The sequence below is a fragment of the Apostichopus japonicus genome, chromosome 15, assembly GCF_037975245.1.
Source record: "Apostichopus japonicus isolate 1M-3 chromosome 15, ASM3797524v1, whole genome shotgun sequence".
Lineage (NCBI taxonomy): Eukaryota > Metazoa > Echinodermata > Holothuroidea > Aspidochirotida > Stichopodidae > Apostichopus > Apostichopus japonicus.
In genome coordinates, this window is record NC_092575.1 from 12,949,768 (window position 1) to 12,963,424 (window position 13,657).

At 34.3% G+C, this 13,657-nt stretch overlaps 1 protein-coding gene across 10 annotated transcripts in view; it reads left to right on the forward strand.

The window, feature by feature from the left end:
• LOC139980500 (RIMS-binding protein 2-like) overlaps nucleotides 1–13,657 on the forward strand; it is a 192,495-nt gene that overhangs the window by 105,069 nt on the left and 73,769 nt on the right. For all 10 annotated transcript variants that reach the window (XM_071992160.1, XM_071992161.1, XM_071992162.1 and 7 more), the window contains one exon: nucleotides 11,275–11,358. In XM_071992160.1, the coding sequence (XP_071848261.1) occupies nucleotides 11,275–11,358 (84 nt within the window). The remainder of the gene's footprint in view (nucleotides 1–11,274; nucleotides 11,359–13,657) is intronic.

A 13,657-nucleotide genomic window follows, 5' to 3' on the forward strand; every position in this document is an offset into this window, starting at 1 on the left:
CATGATATGTTTATGGTCGTGGATAATCAAACACGCATGTACAGAACGAGCATCACGTTCTTAGCAAAGCGCATAGCACACTCTTGGTAGTGATCTTTAGGTTGCATGTATGAAGAACCATGTTGTATTCAGTAGTTAAAAGTGGGACCTCTTCAATTGTTACAAACTTAAAAATCAAAAATACGTTCTCCCACTTCTTTGTTTGCTTTATAAGAGGGTGACATGAATGTGCAGGTTTAAACGATAACGTCAATTTATTTCGTCGTGTGACATTTTTTTTAAGACATTGATTGGTGGGGATCGAAAGACGATTAAAATCTTGACTGTTTAATCGTGGGAATCGTATAAAAAGGTATTAAGAGGTTATTAAATGAATAAATTGGAATATAGGTAGAGACTTAACAAAATAAAATGACAATGACAGTATTGTTTATGTGAAGAAGAAAATTAAAAACCTACCTTAACGGCAAAACAGGGAGACAGATGATAAACTAAATTTTACTCTCAGACCAAACTAAATCCTTCCCGAATTGTGAGATATTAATTACATATTCAGGGTTTATGTTTTGAGTTTCATTTATAATAAAAAACTTGAAGAGAATGCTGAACATTCAGGGGAAGTTTTTTTCGAGTGGTTTATAATCCATCTGTGGTATGACTGATATAGATCATACCATTAGTAATGATTGTTTTGTTGCTGAGGGATTTTCTTTGAAGGAATGACAACTTCGTTCCCAGAATATTGCGTCAAGAATACCATTTGTCTTTTTTCAAAAAATTGCAAATTATTATAATATAATAATTCCACATTCCTTTACTAATATGCTGCTTAACCCAATTTGACAGTTGTGGATAATTTTATTTCACTGATCAAGCCAAATTGAGATCTAGTTCGTGATTAAAACAGATATGGAAAGTCATGGTAACCAGGCGCCGACTGGGATTAGTGCGACAAAATGTCAAGAAGCCAAATGGAATCATTAATTCTGTGCTTATTGAATTTCATTTGTTGCCAAAAATAGTATGTCTTTTAATATTAAAGTCCATGTAATCCTCTTTTGAAAAATTTGCTTACAAATCATTGATCAAACTCAGCAGCCTTCAGTTGCTTAAATTTTGGCAAAATGAGTTCAGTTATATTGATTGTCATAGGTATGCGAAACAAAAAATAATACCAAACTGAAATATATTTAATTGCTTTCATTGAAATAGTCACGTCAAAATATTATGGTCTTCTGTCATTCTTGCATGAAGCTTTGTTGCAACAAATCCCCAATTAAAAAAAAAATAAATAAATAAAAAAAAGGTTGCAATGTCTTACACATAATCCAAGTTTACAAACCTTCATCACACCAGTGATGGTAAACTTTAATACCAGTGATAGTAAAAAAATTTAGTTCGAAAATGTATTCTCATTATGATAGCTGTAGGCCCTAAGTGTATGGATGTATTAATGTACATCACGACATCACATTGATTGATGCAGGATGCAGAAGATACTAATTTTTCCGTTTGCCGTTAGAAGCAAAGCATTTCGTGGCTAAGCATTAGCTCTGATCTATGCGAGTGAAGACGGGAGTTACAGCGATCATAAATCTCTACGAATCGTCGAGAGTATATATCCATTTTTGAAGATGGGATGTGGAGAAAATAATCAGCATGTTTACATCAAGCCTAAATATCAGCACGATGGTGATAAATTTATTTCAAAGTTTTGTCGATCGACATACATAGTTAGAACCTGTACCGACTTTGACAGAGTAGCAATTTCAGCAATGTTTGAAAGAAATGGACAGATTTTTAGTATGTGTGAAATAAATGTGTGCGCATATATATATGTTTGTGTCGTTAAACAAATATTATGGAAGAATCTTTTTTTTTCGTTAACCTGATAAAATTGTTGTTTTTCCCTTTAAAATTTTAAAAGAGCTTTGTATGATGATTGCACGATACCGTGTCAGTGGGTTATAAAGAAACGTGGGCACGGGGAGCTGGTAGGGGTATAGAGAGAGAAGAATGTGAGATGGTAATTTTGTGGCTCAAAATTTGCTCTTTAAGTTGTTGGAATAGGGCTAATGTTATCCTTACATATCCCTGTTGAGACCAGGCATGTTAGGAGTGTTAGCTCAGTGGTTAACGCCGGTGCCTTCCAATCATAAGGTCCCCAGTTCGAGTCACTCCCAGATTAATGTATGTCGACCAATTACAGAGTTGTTGACAATTGACAATTCATAATCATTGACGTTAAATATGAATCTAAGGGACTGACTTCGGTCAGCTTGCGGCTTTGATAAGCCAATGAGGCTTCTTTCTGGGTTCCTGCTTGCAGGAGGATCTAAAATATATACATATATGTTGCATCAGGTATGATTAACATTGCCACGATTGCTCCTGTGGGTAATATGTTAAATATCTTCTGGATGGAAGAATTGATGATTCTGGTTAAGATTAATACATTGGATATCATTTCAGTCTATTGCATCAGCACCATGTCAGATTTCGGTGATTGTGGATGTGTGTTGGACAGATCTTTAGAGGTTAGTTGGGGTAGGGGGAGAAGGGATGGCAGTTGCCTGTGGTAATTGAAGAGGTGTAAAAAAAAAAAAAAGGGGGGAACCTACAGTAGTACTTATTAGCAGTGTGAAATATTGACATGTTGTTCACATTTTTAACATTCAGTGTTTACAAATTTCATGGTTGGTTAATTTATCAGTATATATCATTAATCAAACAGCACAAACACTTTAAGCTGCAGTCTGAGGTAAAGAATACATAGTCTGGACAATTAAGAGAGACAATAAGTTTCCCATATTTTGATTTTATTCGTGATTGATGATTCTTCAAATTGCCAGCGCTTCTCTTTGATAGATAGATGCAGACAATTACCTTATTTGATGACTTGAGAAAAGGTAAAAGTAAGCCGCTCAGATATTAGTTATTGCATTGATTTCATTCATAGCTCGTTCGATAACAGATGGTTTTCCACCAAACAATATGATGCACACGTTTTATCTTTCAGAGTTCTTTCTATGACATCACACCTGTTTGTTTCAAGTTCACTGATTTTGGTACGAGTGGTTTCAAATTTCGATTTGAGCATCATCGAAACAACAGTACCTACATATGGGAACTGACTGCAAATTTTACTAAAATGCTTAGAGCATGTTTACTATGCATACATAATCAGTCAAAAATGAGTAGACTGCACAGACTATCCTGTTAAGAATACTATTGAACAGTTCAAATTGAAACAACATTTATAGAAATAAAATCTTAATACTGTAAGGAGAAGTAGTATTAATTTTGTGGATTGAATGTCATCCTTTCAGTATACTTAGCTTGACAAATGCAGTGGTATGTTTAATAAGTTCTTGTAGTTGTTGTGGTCCATATTGGAGAAAGATCGGAGCTAATTATGTTTTTTAAATCTATAAAAAAGATTTTTTGTGTCTTCATACTTCTATGTTGAAACAATATATCTTCACAGATAAATTAAAAGACAGTTTAGCTCTTAACCCTTTGATCTTATTAAAAAAACCAAAACAATTTGCATTGGAGTTTTGTGCAGTTCCCCTATTGTTCACAGGATAAATTATTCCGCAAAGTTGCTTTTAATATGTATCATTAATCTGTATTTCCATACATACTTATCTTAGGATATTTAAAACACCTTATGATCTGCTATTTGCTGCCTACATTTTGGTTTATTAATTAAAATATTACATCTAGTATATATGTAATGTTAATGTGCCATCTCGCAATACTACAAACCACAGATCTACTTAGTGGGTAAATATAATTCCTAGTCTGTGACAATACACTTTAATACTACATTTCTCTGTTATAATAAGTATGTAATAATATTGTTTCTTTCTGTATATATAGGTTACACACTCTATTCCTTGACATCCTTGTCCACATTTTCTGCCAAGAAAATTACCATCCCATAACATTTGTTGGTCTTAGCATTACATATATTTCTGTTCATAACTGAAAGTGTCTGCATATAGTCTGTAGTAGAAATTAGCAGAATATTCATGGCAACCCCAAAATAATGTTTCAGTGGCTTAACATTTGGAATGACTTGGAAACTAACAATTCTCCATCAAATCCCAATCCCATCGTATAATTCTGTATTTTTTTACTGTCTCAGATATCAGATATACACAGGTCCCATTTGTGATATGGTGATACAAGCATAAACAAAAAAGGAGGAAAATCTGTCCTCCAGAGGTTGCAAGAGAATAGCTTTGACGATCGTTGAAATTCAGACAAAATCAGAGATAAAAACTTTTAATGTAAACCGAAACCTCCGGCTGGATATTTTGCCGACAGGTTTTATCGATATTAATGTCAGAAGAAGAAAAAAAAATTCTTCCTGTTGATTATGAGAAATTTGTCGCCGGTTTGCTTCCACAGGACTCATGAATAATTCATGCCGAGGATTGTACCAAACTGTTAAAAGATACGACACCCTCACATCACTAGCAATGTCGTCGTCGAAAGGTTCAATAAATAGATGATGTATTGGATGGAGAGAAGTTAGCTTAGACTGAGTCGGGGAAAAAAAAACTTGTAAACGTTACCAGTAATTTATCATTCCCTGTTGGATTTCAAGATAGTAAATATAAAAACAAACGGCTATCCTTACTTCTCGGTTTACATCTTGATGGTCTCCATGTTCTTTCGACTCAATCTTTTCTAATCACGAGGGGCCCTAGAAGATTCTTCAAGTGCTGATCGAGCGTGACTTAATCTCAAACAAAAATCGGAAACTCTGCTCGGGTTCTAAAAGTTTTAATAAACATTTCCCAGTTTTAAACACTAGGACTGTTTGGAATCCTGCGAAGAATATTTCTGGAGACATTATGCGATACCGAATGAGTACTTGAAATGTTTACAGATCAAGCATTTCCACACGCATTCGGATCGAGCATTCCAGCCCTTAACATATTCTGAGTGTTCCAGTGCCCTGTTTGACATGTTCAGTTAATTTGCACTATATACAAGATTGAAAAGATTGAAAAGCAAAAATTGTTTTGACCAAATATTGTACTAGGACAAACTAATTCCTTTGAATCTTGTTTAGTTCTGTTACCAAAGTTCACTTGTATATTCTAAAGTAAGTACCAAAAATTTCAAAAGTTTTGATCAAAATTGGAAAATTACCTTCAAAACTACTGCTATTTAAATTACCTCATTTCTTGAATTTATGGATGTAGCTGTTTTCAGCCAAAAATATTTCAGACTATTAAACTGGTTAAATGTCAGGGGATTTTGCCATTTGCCAGCTATTCAGGGGGAAAAAGAGATAAACACATGGTAAAGCCGATTAACAATTATACTCAATCAAAACAAAACTGGTATGATTTCCGTAGTCCTTACATGATACCTCGATTAATGCTTATTATATTATTAGAATGCTCCCATAATTCCCAGTAAAACTTGATGTGAGTTGCTGTAATTCAGAAAAATGCCACTGGGAACTCAATTTAATAACTTAAAATAGCCGATTAGAATTTTGATATATTATTAAACTTATTGAAATGCATGTAAAGATAGGTTTATTGTTTGTGACATTGTTATTTTGACACTTTTGTGATGATTTCTTTTCTTTTTATTATTATTATTGTTACTTTTATTTTTAATATTAAAGTTATTTATTTTATTTTACTTCACTTTATATTTCTGTGATTAGCTTAAAATTAGAACCCGTCATTCACGACTTCTCGAGCACTGGGGCGAACATTGGCTGTCATGCTCCCAAATATTTGCAGAGCTGTAGTAGATGTAACTGAATGTTGCATTAATTTAACATGCACGGCTTCATGCAGAACATTTTGTTTACTTTGTGATAATTGTCATGGTCATCCAATTTATTTGCACTATTGCACTGTGAGCAGAAACTATTCCAACATAATGGATCATTAGGTTAAATTATTATCAAATTGTGACCTTGGAAAACTCTCAACAAATTTGAAAATTGCTGGTGTACTTTTTTTCTTCTTTTTTTTGGCACATACAGTAGTGTATGATTTATATTAGCTACTTAAAATATGGAAAGTGCCTGACTGAAGAAATTTATAGAATTGGATGAAATTTCTAAGATTTATTCAGATCGCTGTTTGCTTCAGGATTAATGTTTTTCATTATTGAGTAAGACTTTGTCATTAATTATATTAATATGCAAATGTGTCATTGTTCTTAAGTTTATAGGTTTATTATGGATTGACCATTCACAAATTAGTTATATTAATATGCACAAATGTGTCATTGTCTTAAGTTTATTGTTGTTTTATGGATGGACCATTCACAAATGTTGATGATTCGTCCAAATTATTTGCAAATCCTGCTGACGGTCGATTCCTAATATATCAGTCCCAAAACCTCATGAGTGGTCATATCCTTGCTGATCTGTTTAAAAAGTACAATATTAATAATAAGTAATATTTATATATATAGCGCATAATCAGCAAAGCTGCTCAAAGCACTTTAAAATGTGAAACCTAAAAACAAATAGAAGTACCAAAACCAAAATATTAACTATATTGAACCAATTAGGCAAAAAATACAACACAAAGATCGGAAGTCAGCCATCTTTCTTTTCATTTTTTACAATTTTCTTTTAAGGAGCAAATAAAAAAAAAACTTGAAAAACAACAACTGTTGAATGATGGATAATACTCAGTTTATGGAAAGAAAGCCTTTCCTTTCAGGAAACAATACATCTACATACGATAGAACTCCATATTTGGTAAAATGTCCCAGAAACTCTTAGTTGGTCCATTCAGGTCATTTATGGGAAGAAGATCTTTCCCTTTCTTAAGACACATGAACATATAATTAAGCTCCCATGTCGTATAAAATGTCTCCGAAAATGCAGTAACATAAAATTACCAGCTAATTTATTAGCAGTTGGCGGTGTTTATGCGTGAGGCTATGAACACCTTCTGTTTGACGCAAGTGATCCGCAAAACAAATACAACTTCCCCGGTCTTTTATATCCCGTGCGATTGATCTAGGTTGACAGTAACGACCACTCAAAAAAAAAGGAGGGGAAAAAAAAATACAATACAAAGGAGAGATTGGATCCGTAGTCAAATAGAGATTACCTTCTTCTTGCTACGTCGTTTGACGAAGGAAGACAGTCGTAGATTTCACATCCCCCTTTATTAATTGATTCATGCTTGTTTTTTACCATTTTTAAAGGTTATAGGTAATTGTGATGGAGCGATGTAAAGTTGCTCTTGCTTTATTGGAGGCCAGGGGTGTATCAGTAAGGAGGGGACAGAGTGTCGTAAGGAATTCTTAAGAGCATTTAAATTTTATCGGTGTATTTAACAACAATGGAAAAACTGCTTCTTACCCTCCTCCCTGTCCATTCAAATGTGTCACACCAGAACTTGCAGATATTCTTTTCTCTGAATTTGGTTCATAATCATAATTTATGATTTCATAATTCTAAATGATGAAAGGTACAAATGAGAATTGTGACACTTGGTTTATATTAAATATGGTTGTCACACTTACTGCACATGTTTATAATCAGTTTGCGACAATAAGAACATACGGTAAGAAAGGTAATTTTAAAAATGTGAAGGATATGATGGAAGGGATATAATTGTTCGATATCTGAATTAATTAATATGTCAGATACATGTATATGATACATCTATATGATATGCCAGTCTGCATATTGCATTGCACTTGCACAGATCTTGGGTCGTTTAACATCCACCTGCAATAAATGTCTCCGCTAAAGTTGATCATTAGCGAAATCTTGACTGTAGGCTCAAGAGGACGTGATAAACAAAAAGTATCCAGATTTTCTTGAAGAACTGGAAGCATCTTTAAGCGAAGTTCTTTTCCAGAATAAAAACTGCCCCATATCTTATGCCGGGGTGGAAGTCGTCGATATAGTTTCACCGATCGTGTACACGGACAACGTTTGACGTAAATCTATCAATCTGTAGGGAGATTGGTTCACCTTGGGTGCTTATCGGATTCTGCCTATCTTTTTCATTCCTTTCCCCTTTTTCTCTTTTTATCTTCTCCTTCTCCCTTTTTCCTTTCTAAATTGAGTTATGACTTGCAGTATTAATATAAAACCTTTGTAATTAGAGTTTCCATCAGTTAAGACGAACACCGCACCCGAGGTCCTGAGGGGCTCTAAGTCTACGGCTAGCGCTCGGCGGCAGAATCGTCGAGATGAACAAACTACCTGTTCGAAATGACGGTGGCAACTCATCTTTTTTACTAGCCTTGGGCAATCATGCCATTTTGTTTCAATCAATACTAGATTTCGCCTTTCTGCCCTGGTGGAGTAGAAATTCTCCGGTGCAGCTTTACTCTCCTCCAATAGATAAAACTCTTGGCTCTTAGTCGTCAAATATTCTTTAATGATTCTTTTAGGTTGATGGATCCTTAATATGGAAGACATCATTTTTTGCTTACTGGAGGAATATTGAGTTGAATGAAGATTTTTTTTTTTCTTCTGCTTCTTCTTCATCTTCTACTTCTTTTACTCTTTGTCTTTTATTAGTTCCATAATGGAGGAATTTTTTCCTTAGTAGTGAAGATTTATTATTTAGAAAATATTAAAAGAAAGATGACATAGTGTGCAAATAATGTGCAAATTCAAAATTTAAGTTGGCATTTCCTGATCATCACAAATTTGTACACTACTATGTTTGTGTAATCATTTAAGTGATTGCCAATTTAACACCGTCAAATTTATGGGATGAATTTTAAAAAAAAATGTGTGGAGCCTATATTTGGTCAATTATTAAGTTTTTTATTATAATTCACATAAAATCCTAATTTGGGAAGTTGAAATGTATGCTTTTATACCAAGTATGCTTTAGTGTTTCTTTAAATTTTGCATAAATGGTAAATTTCAAAAGCATATGTCATTAATGTTTAAGTATGTCAGTAGAAGGTAACCAGATCTAGCATCATACAATTATCTGAAGAATCTGCTGGTATAGTCAAGGGACAACTATGGAATGTTTCAAATTCCTTTCATCAATAATCATTATAAGTTCAGAGTGATTGCAGTATTGTGACAACTAAAAGATCATTCCTAACAGAATTTAAAGTAAAATGAAGGAATATTCTCTCCCTTCATTTCTCCTCCCACCTCCCAAATGAATATTAGGTGGCTCTATGCTGCTCAGTCTGGTGGGCTGACCAAATCCCCCATACATTACAATTTTGTATAAAATGGCATAAATTTGGTGTACACCAGGGATGGGTGGTGGTAATTATGAAATGATTTTGCATGCCACATTGCCAAATTATTAAACCCATATATACTAGGATGTGTATACTGTACTCCTGTGAAAAGTGGGTGAATTGTGTTACATTACTTAAATATTGTAAATTAGTCAAAAGAATGTAAATTCTTCATATGATGTCCTTTCAATATGTTGAACTTGACCAATATCTTATCACAAGACGGCCTTGACTCCCCAAAGTATACATATGTTTCTTGATTTCATAGCTATTAGATTAGGAAGTAGTCTTACTTAAAGAGGCAGCATTTGGGATAACTGCCCCCTTCCCCACCCCCCCCCCCCAGTTAAGTGTTAATTACCACTTAACTGGGGGTTAAACCAAAACCCAAAGTTTGCTTCTTTGTTTTTGCTGCGGACATCCACGGACCCGCAGCTCAGCATTATAACAGTTATGAAGTTACCATCTTGCAAGCTACAGAAAAAGTTGTCCAAGGGTGCACACTTTGCCCACAATGTGTGCTTGAATATACAAAGCCCCATGATGCATTAGCCAAACTGTATCTTCCAACTCTCATTCGATATCGTCCGTTCCTAGTTTGATATCGTTACGACACTCATCCCCGCATCATAGTGGCTATGATATTACAGTGTGCGCACACACTCAGAACAACTGTTTATAGCGTATTCCTAATTCTTGCCCACGTATCCGGCGTCCAATACCATTCCACGGGGAGCTATAAATAAAAACGTTTTCCAGAGCATAAGTTTCTTTGCGTTCAAGATCAATTACCGTATCAAACTGGGGATAAATTGGGTTTCGGGAGGACAGTATTTTTAAGCTCATCCAAGCTGAGATTTTAATGGGATCATAGATGGCTTGTCCTCCTTCACGTAAACACAGCGGTGTTGGCTATGATGAAATGTTATTTTCACATTTTCCGACGGTCGTTATGTAAAGGTTGGACGCAGTGAAGATGACATAAGATGTAATGAATATCTGGATTTTCAGGTTGATTTATTTATATATTATGGACAAGCTTTCATACTTTTGTTTTGGAGATATATAAGCCATGAATTATCCTTTAAAAGATTATTTATAATTGAGCATGATCTTGATTTATGTTCTTTAATAATTAGGGCAAAAATTGAAATAGATTTGGCTTGTCTATTGAATTGCTCATCTTTGAATGACTTTAGGATTTATTCTGTTTCCTTGCTTACCTGTCTCCACACAGCCTCAGCACTCTTGCTCTACCATATGCCTAGAGTGAACTGGTAACCTTAAACACTGTATGCCCCCTAGTACACTGTATGCCCCCGACACTGTATGCCCACCAGTGACTAGTAAATACTGGTCAATTTGCATTTTTTCTTATTCCATCTCAAAGCTGGACCATATACAGGAGCATTTGATATAAATCACTAACATGAAAATGGGGCGTTTCCAAATGAAGCATACTTCCAAAACGGGCAAGATTAGGAGGATTCATCACTTTCAATCAGAAATTGAATATTTTTCCTTCTCTTTCCTTCACTTTGAGATCTCATCAATTTGAAAAAGTTGGTTTACGTTGTGTATGAAGGACTTAAATACTTCAACTTGTTTTTCTCGGTAACATCAAGAACTTTTACAAATCCCTGGAAAAAATGTGATGTTGATTCTAAAGTGAATGCTTCAGTGACATTTGTTTACAGATGATAACTTTACAGATGATACTTTGATGAATTATGGACTTCAAAAGACTCTAATTTTTGTTCGTATAAGCATCCACTTTAACCTCGACTGGCATAGATCTGTTGGTTTTTCTATTACACTACTGCAGAACGGTTTAATCCACATCCACACACTGAAAAGTGAAACTTTTGACATGTTGCTCATGTAATTGCATATATGCCTCGTGGGATATCCTGGTTGTAATCTGTACTGTTGTATCAATTATTCAATTAAATTAATAAATAAATATTTCGTACATTTTATTCGATGGTTATTTCATTTTTTTTAATTATTATTATCATTAATGTTCTCCTTGCCTCACAGGAAGTTGAAGTCAGCCAGCAGAGGAAAGTCTGTGACAATCTCGAGAAACAAGTGACAGAAGAGAAGGGGAAATTTTCCCAGCTCGTAAGTACTAAATTTTCGTGAAATGCTGTCTCTCCTCGCCGCCAAACGTTATCTCTTTTCGGCTGTTACGGTACTGGTGTTTGTAATAATTGACTGATGAGGAGTGGATAGAGGGAACGAAGGAAGGATGGAATAAATCAGACAAATTTCTTTACTGAGATAAAACAGCTAGAAGTTGAAGAGGAGTCATTTTCAAAAAGACTAGCAAATATGCTTTCATGTGTGTAAGGTTTTATAAAACACTTCCTATACATATAAGCTAACTATGTAGCCCACTCATAGCTCGTGTGAAAAGCTTATTCAGTTCAGTTATTCCAGTGTTAAAATTTTGAACCAATTTGTAAAGAAGAAGGTAATAGAGAGTAAGAAAGTTAAGGAAGCATTTAAAAATTAAGAACGTAAAAGTAGTATAAGAAATGGAGGTTACAAAACTAAACATGAAAGGAACAAGTGTTGAAAGAGGAGAAAGAGTTGCAACAAAGGTTTTAATATTCTAAATTGGGTAAAAAGGGCTAGAGTGAATAAAAGCGAGTTTTGAGAAAAGAGGTATCTTTAAATTAATATGATGTTATTGGAGGACTTCTTAAATTCTACTTTGTGTTATATTGCACAGAGTTGTTAGGCAATGACTAAGTTACTACAATATTAGTATTCTTAGCATTCCTTATAAAATCTTGTCTTACAGCTTTATTTGTCTTATGTTTTAGAGTTAACAGTGGAACAGACAAGTTAATAAGCCAGTCTGCAGGGCTTTGGCAAGGCCAGTCTTTTAAAAAACAAATTTGTCAGGAAATTAACATTTTTCCTTCTCTATATCTATTTGGCTTTATTCAAGCAATTGAAGTCAATGTTATAAAGAACTTTAATAAAAGGTAACTTGCTATTAAGTCTATTAAAAAAAGAAAAAAAAAAAAATAAGCCATTAAAACTGGCATGCAACTATTCTGACGTTCATACGTAGTGAATTAATACCTGAGTCGGTTGATCGGCGTACAGTCATCACTAATTTATAAATTGTAAATTTATATCAGATTGAAATGTGGAAAGAAAAGATGTAGCCAAGCGATAAACTCATCCAGATAGACATTGATGGATGTTTATATCAACATTTTAAATCGATTTATAGTCATGTGGTAAAAACAAGAAAATGAGGAGGGAGTCTCTCAGATCGTAATTATGAAAGCATTCTGGCATAAATGGTCACTAGGAATTTGGTAAGCCATTACTGGCTATTTCAAAAGAGGAGTGATACCAACTTCAAAGTAAAGCTCAGTTTTGAAATCGTGTCGTACATTTAAACAGCAGCTGTCAAATAAATTGAATTATTGCACGAAGTTTAATTTCTCATAGAACACTGAATCTGATGTATGTCTCCTAATTGTTTACTAATCTGCTAAACGTCTTTGCATCTGCGTAGCGATCTGCCCATTTTTGTGGAACATTTTATAAAGCTATGGGGGACTGGATTAGTTATTCCCTGTCTATGAAAGATATTTTTTATTTAGAAAATAACCTGTCTGCAACAATAACTGCACTCTAGCTATTGATGCACTATATATATATATATATAAAGCATCATGTTTGATCTCTAGAGTAAGGCAAAATATGTCACCAAAAATAGAACTAGTATTGTTCGATACAGGTGACAAATGCCTACAGTGGAATTACGACCTTCCTTACCGGTTTAGAACCTCTAGACATACAATCAGCGTCCATGGTTAGGGTGTCCGCGTACAAAGCGGGAGGCCCGGGTTCGAATCACGGTAGAGGCTGGAAGTTTTTTCACTGTTATTGATTTTCCAACTCATTACGATTTTCATTTATATATATATATATATATATATATATATATATTAAATTGATATTCATTTTGATTCTACCATCGTGTTTTAATTATAGGTAACCCCACAGCTGTGCTCGTGTCATTACTTAATGTTTTCATACTCGTAAAATATGCAGAAATTTATTCGACTTAGCTATTAAGTTCCAGATCCAGATTTGAAAACAAGACTTCTAATGCAAATTAATTTCACAGAAACTATAATAAATTTATACGACCATTGGCGCGGCGGTAATTTGCTCTGAATTTAGCTGACGTAGGAAATTAAAACACAAAATCTCTCATCACCTCATTGCATGTCTGATCTTATCCCTGAAACATTCATATTTTACTGTTACATATTTCATCATCTCCAAATTATGCACCAAAGAAAGGAAAACAAATAAAGAAGAGCAAAGGTGGGGTGGGGGAGGGTAGGGGGCAGTAGATTAGCACACGTCATGCTCAGATGACTTTGGG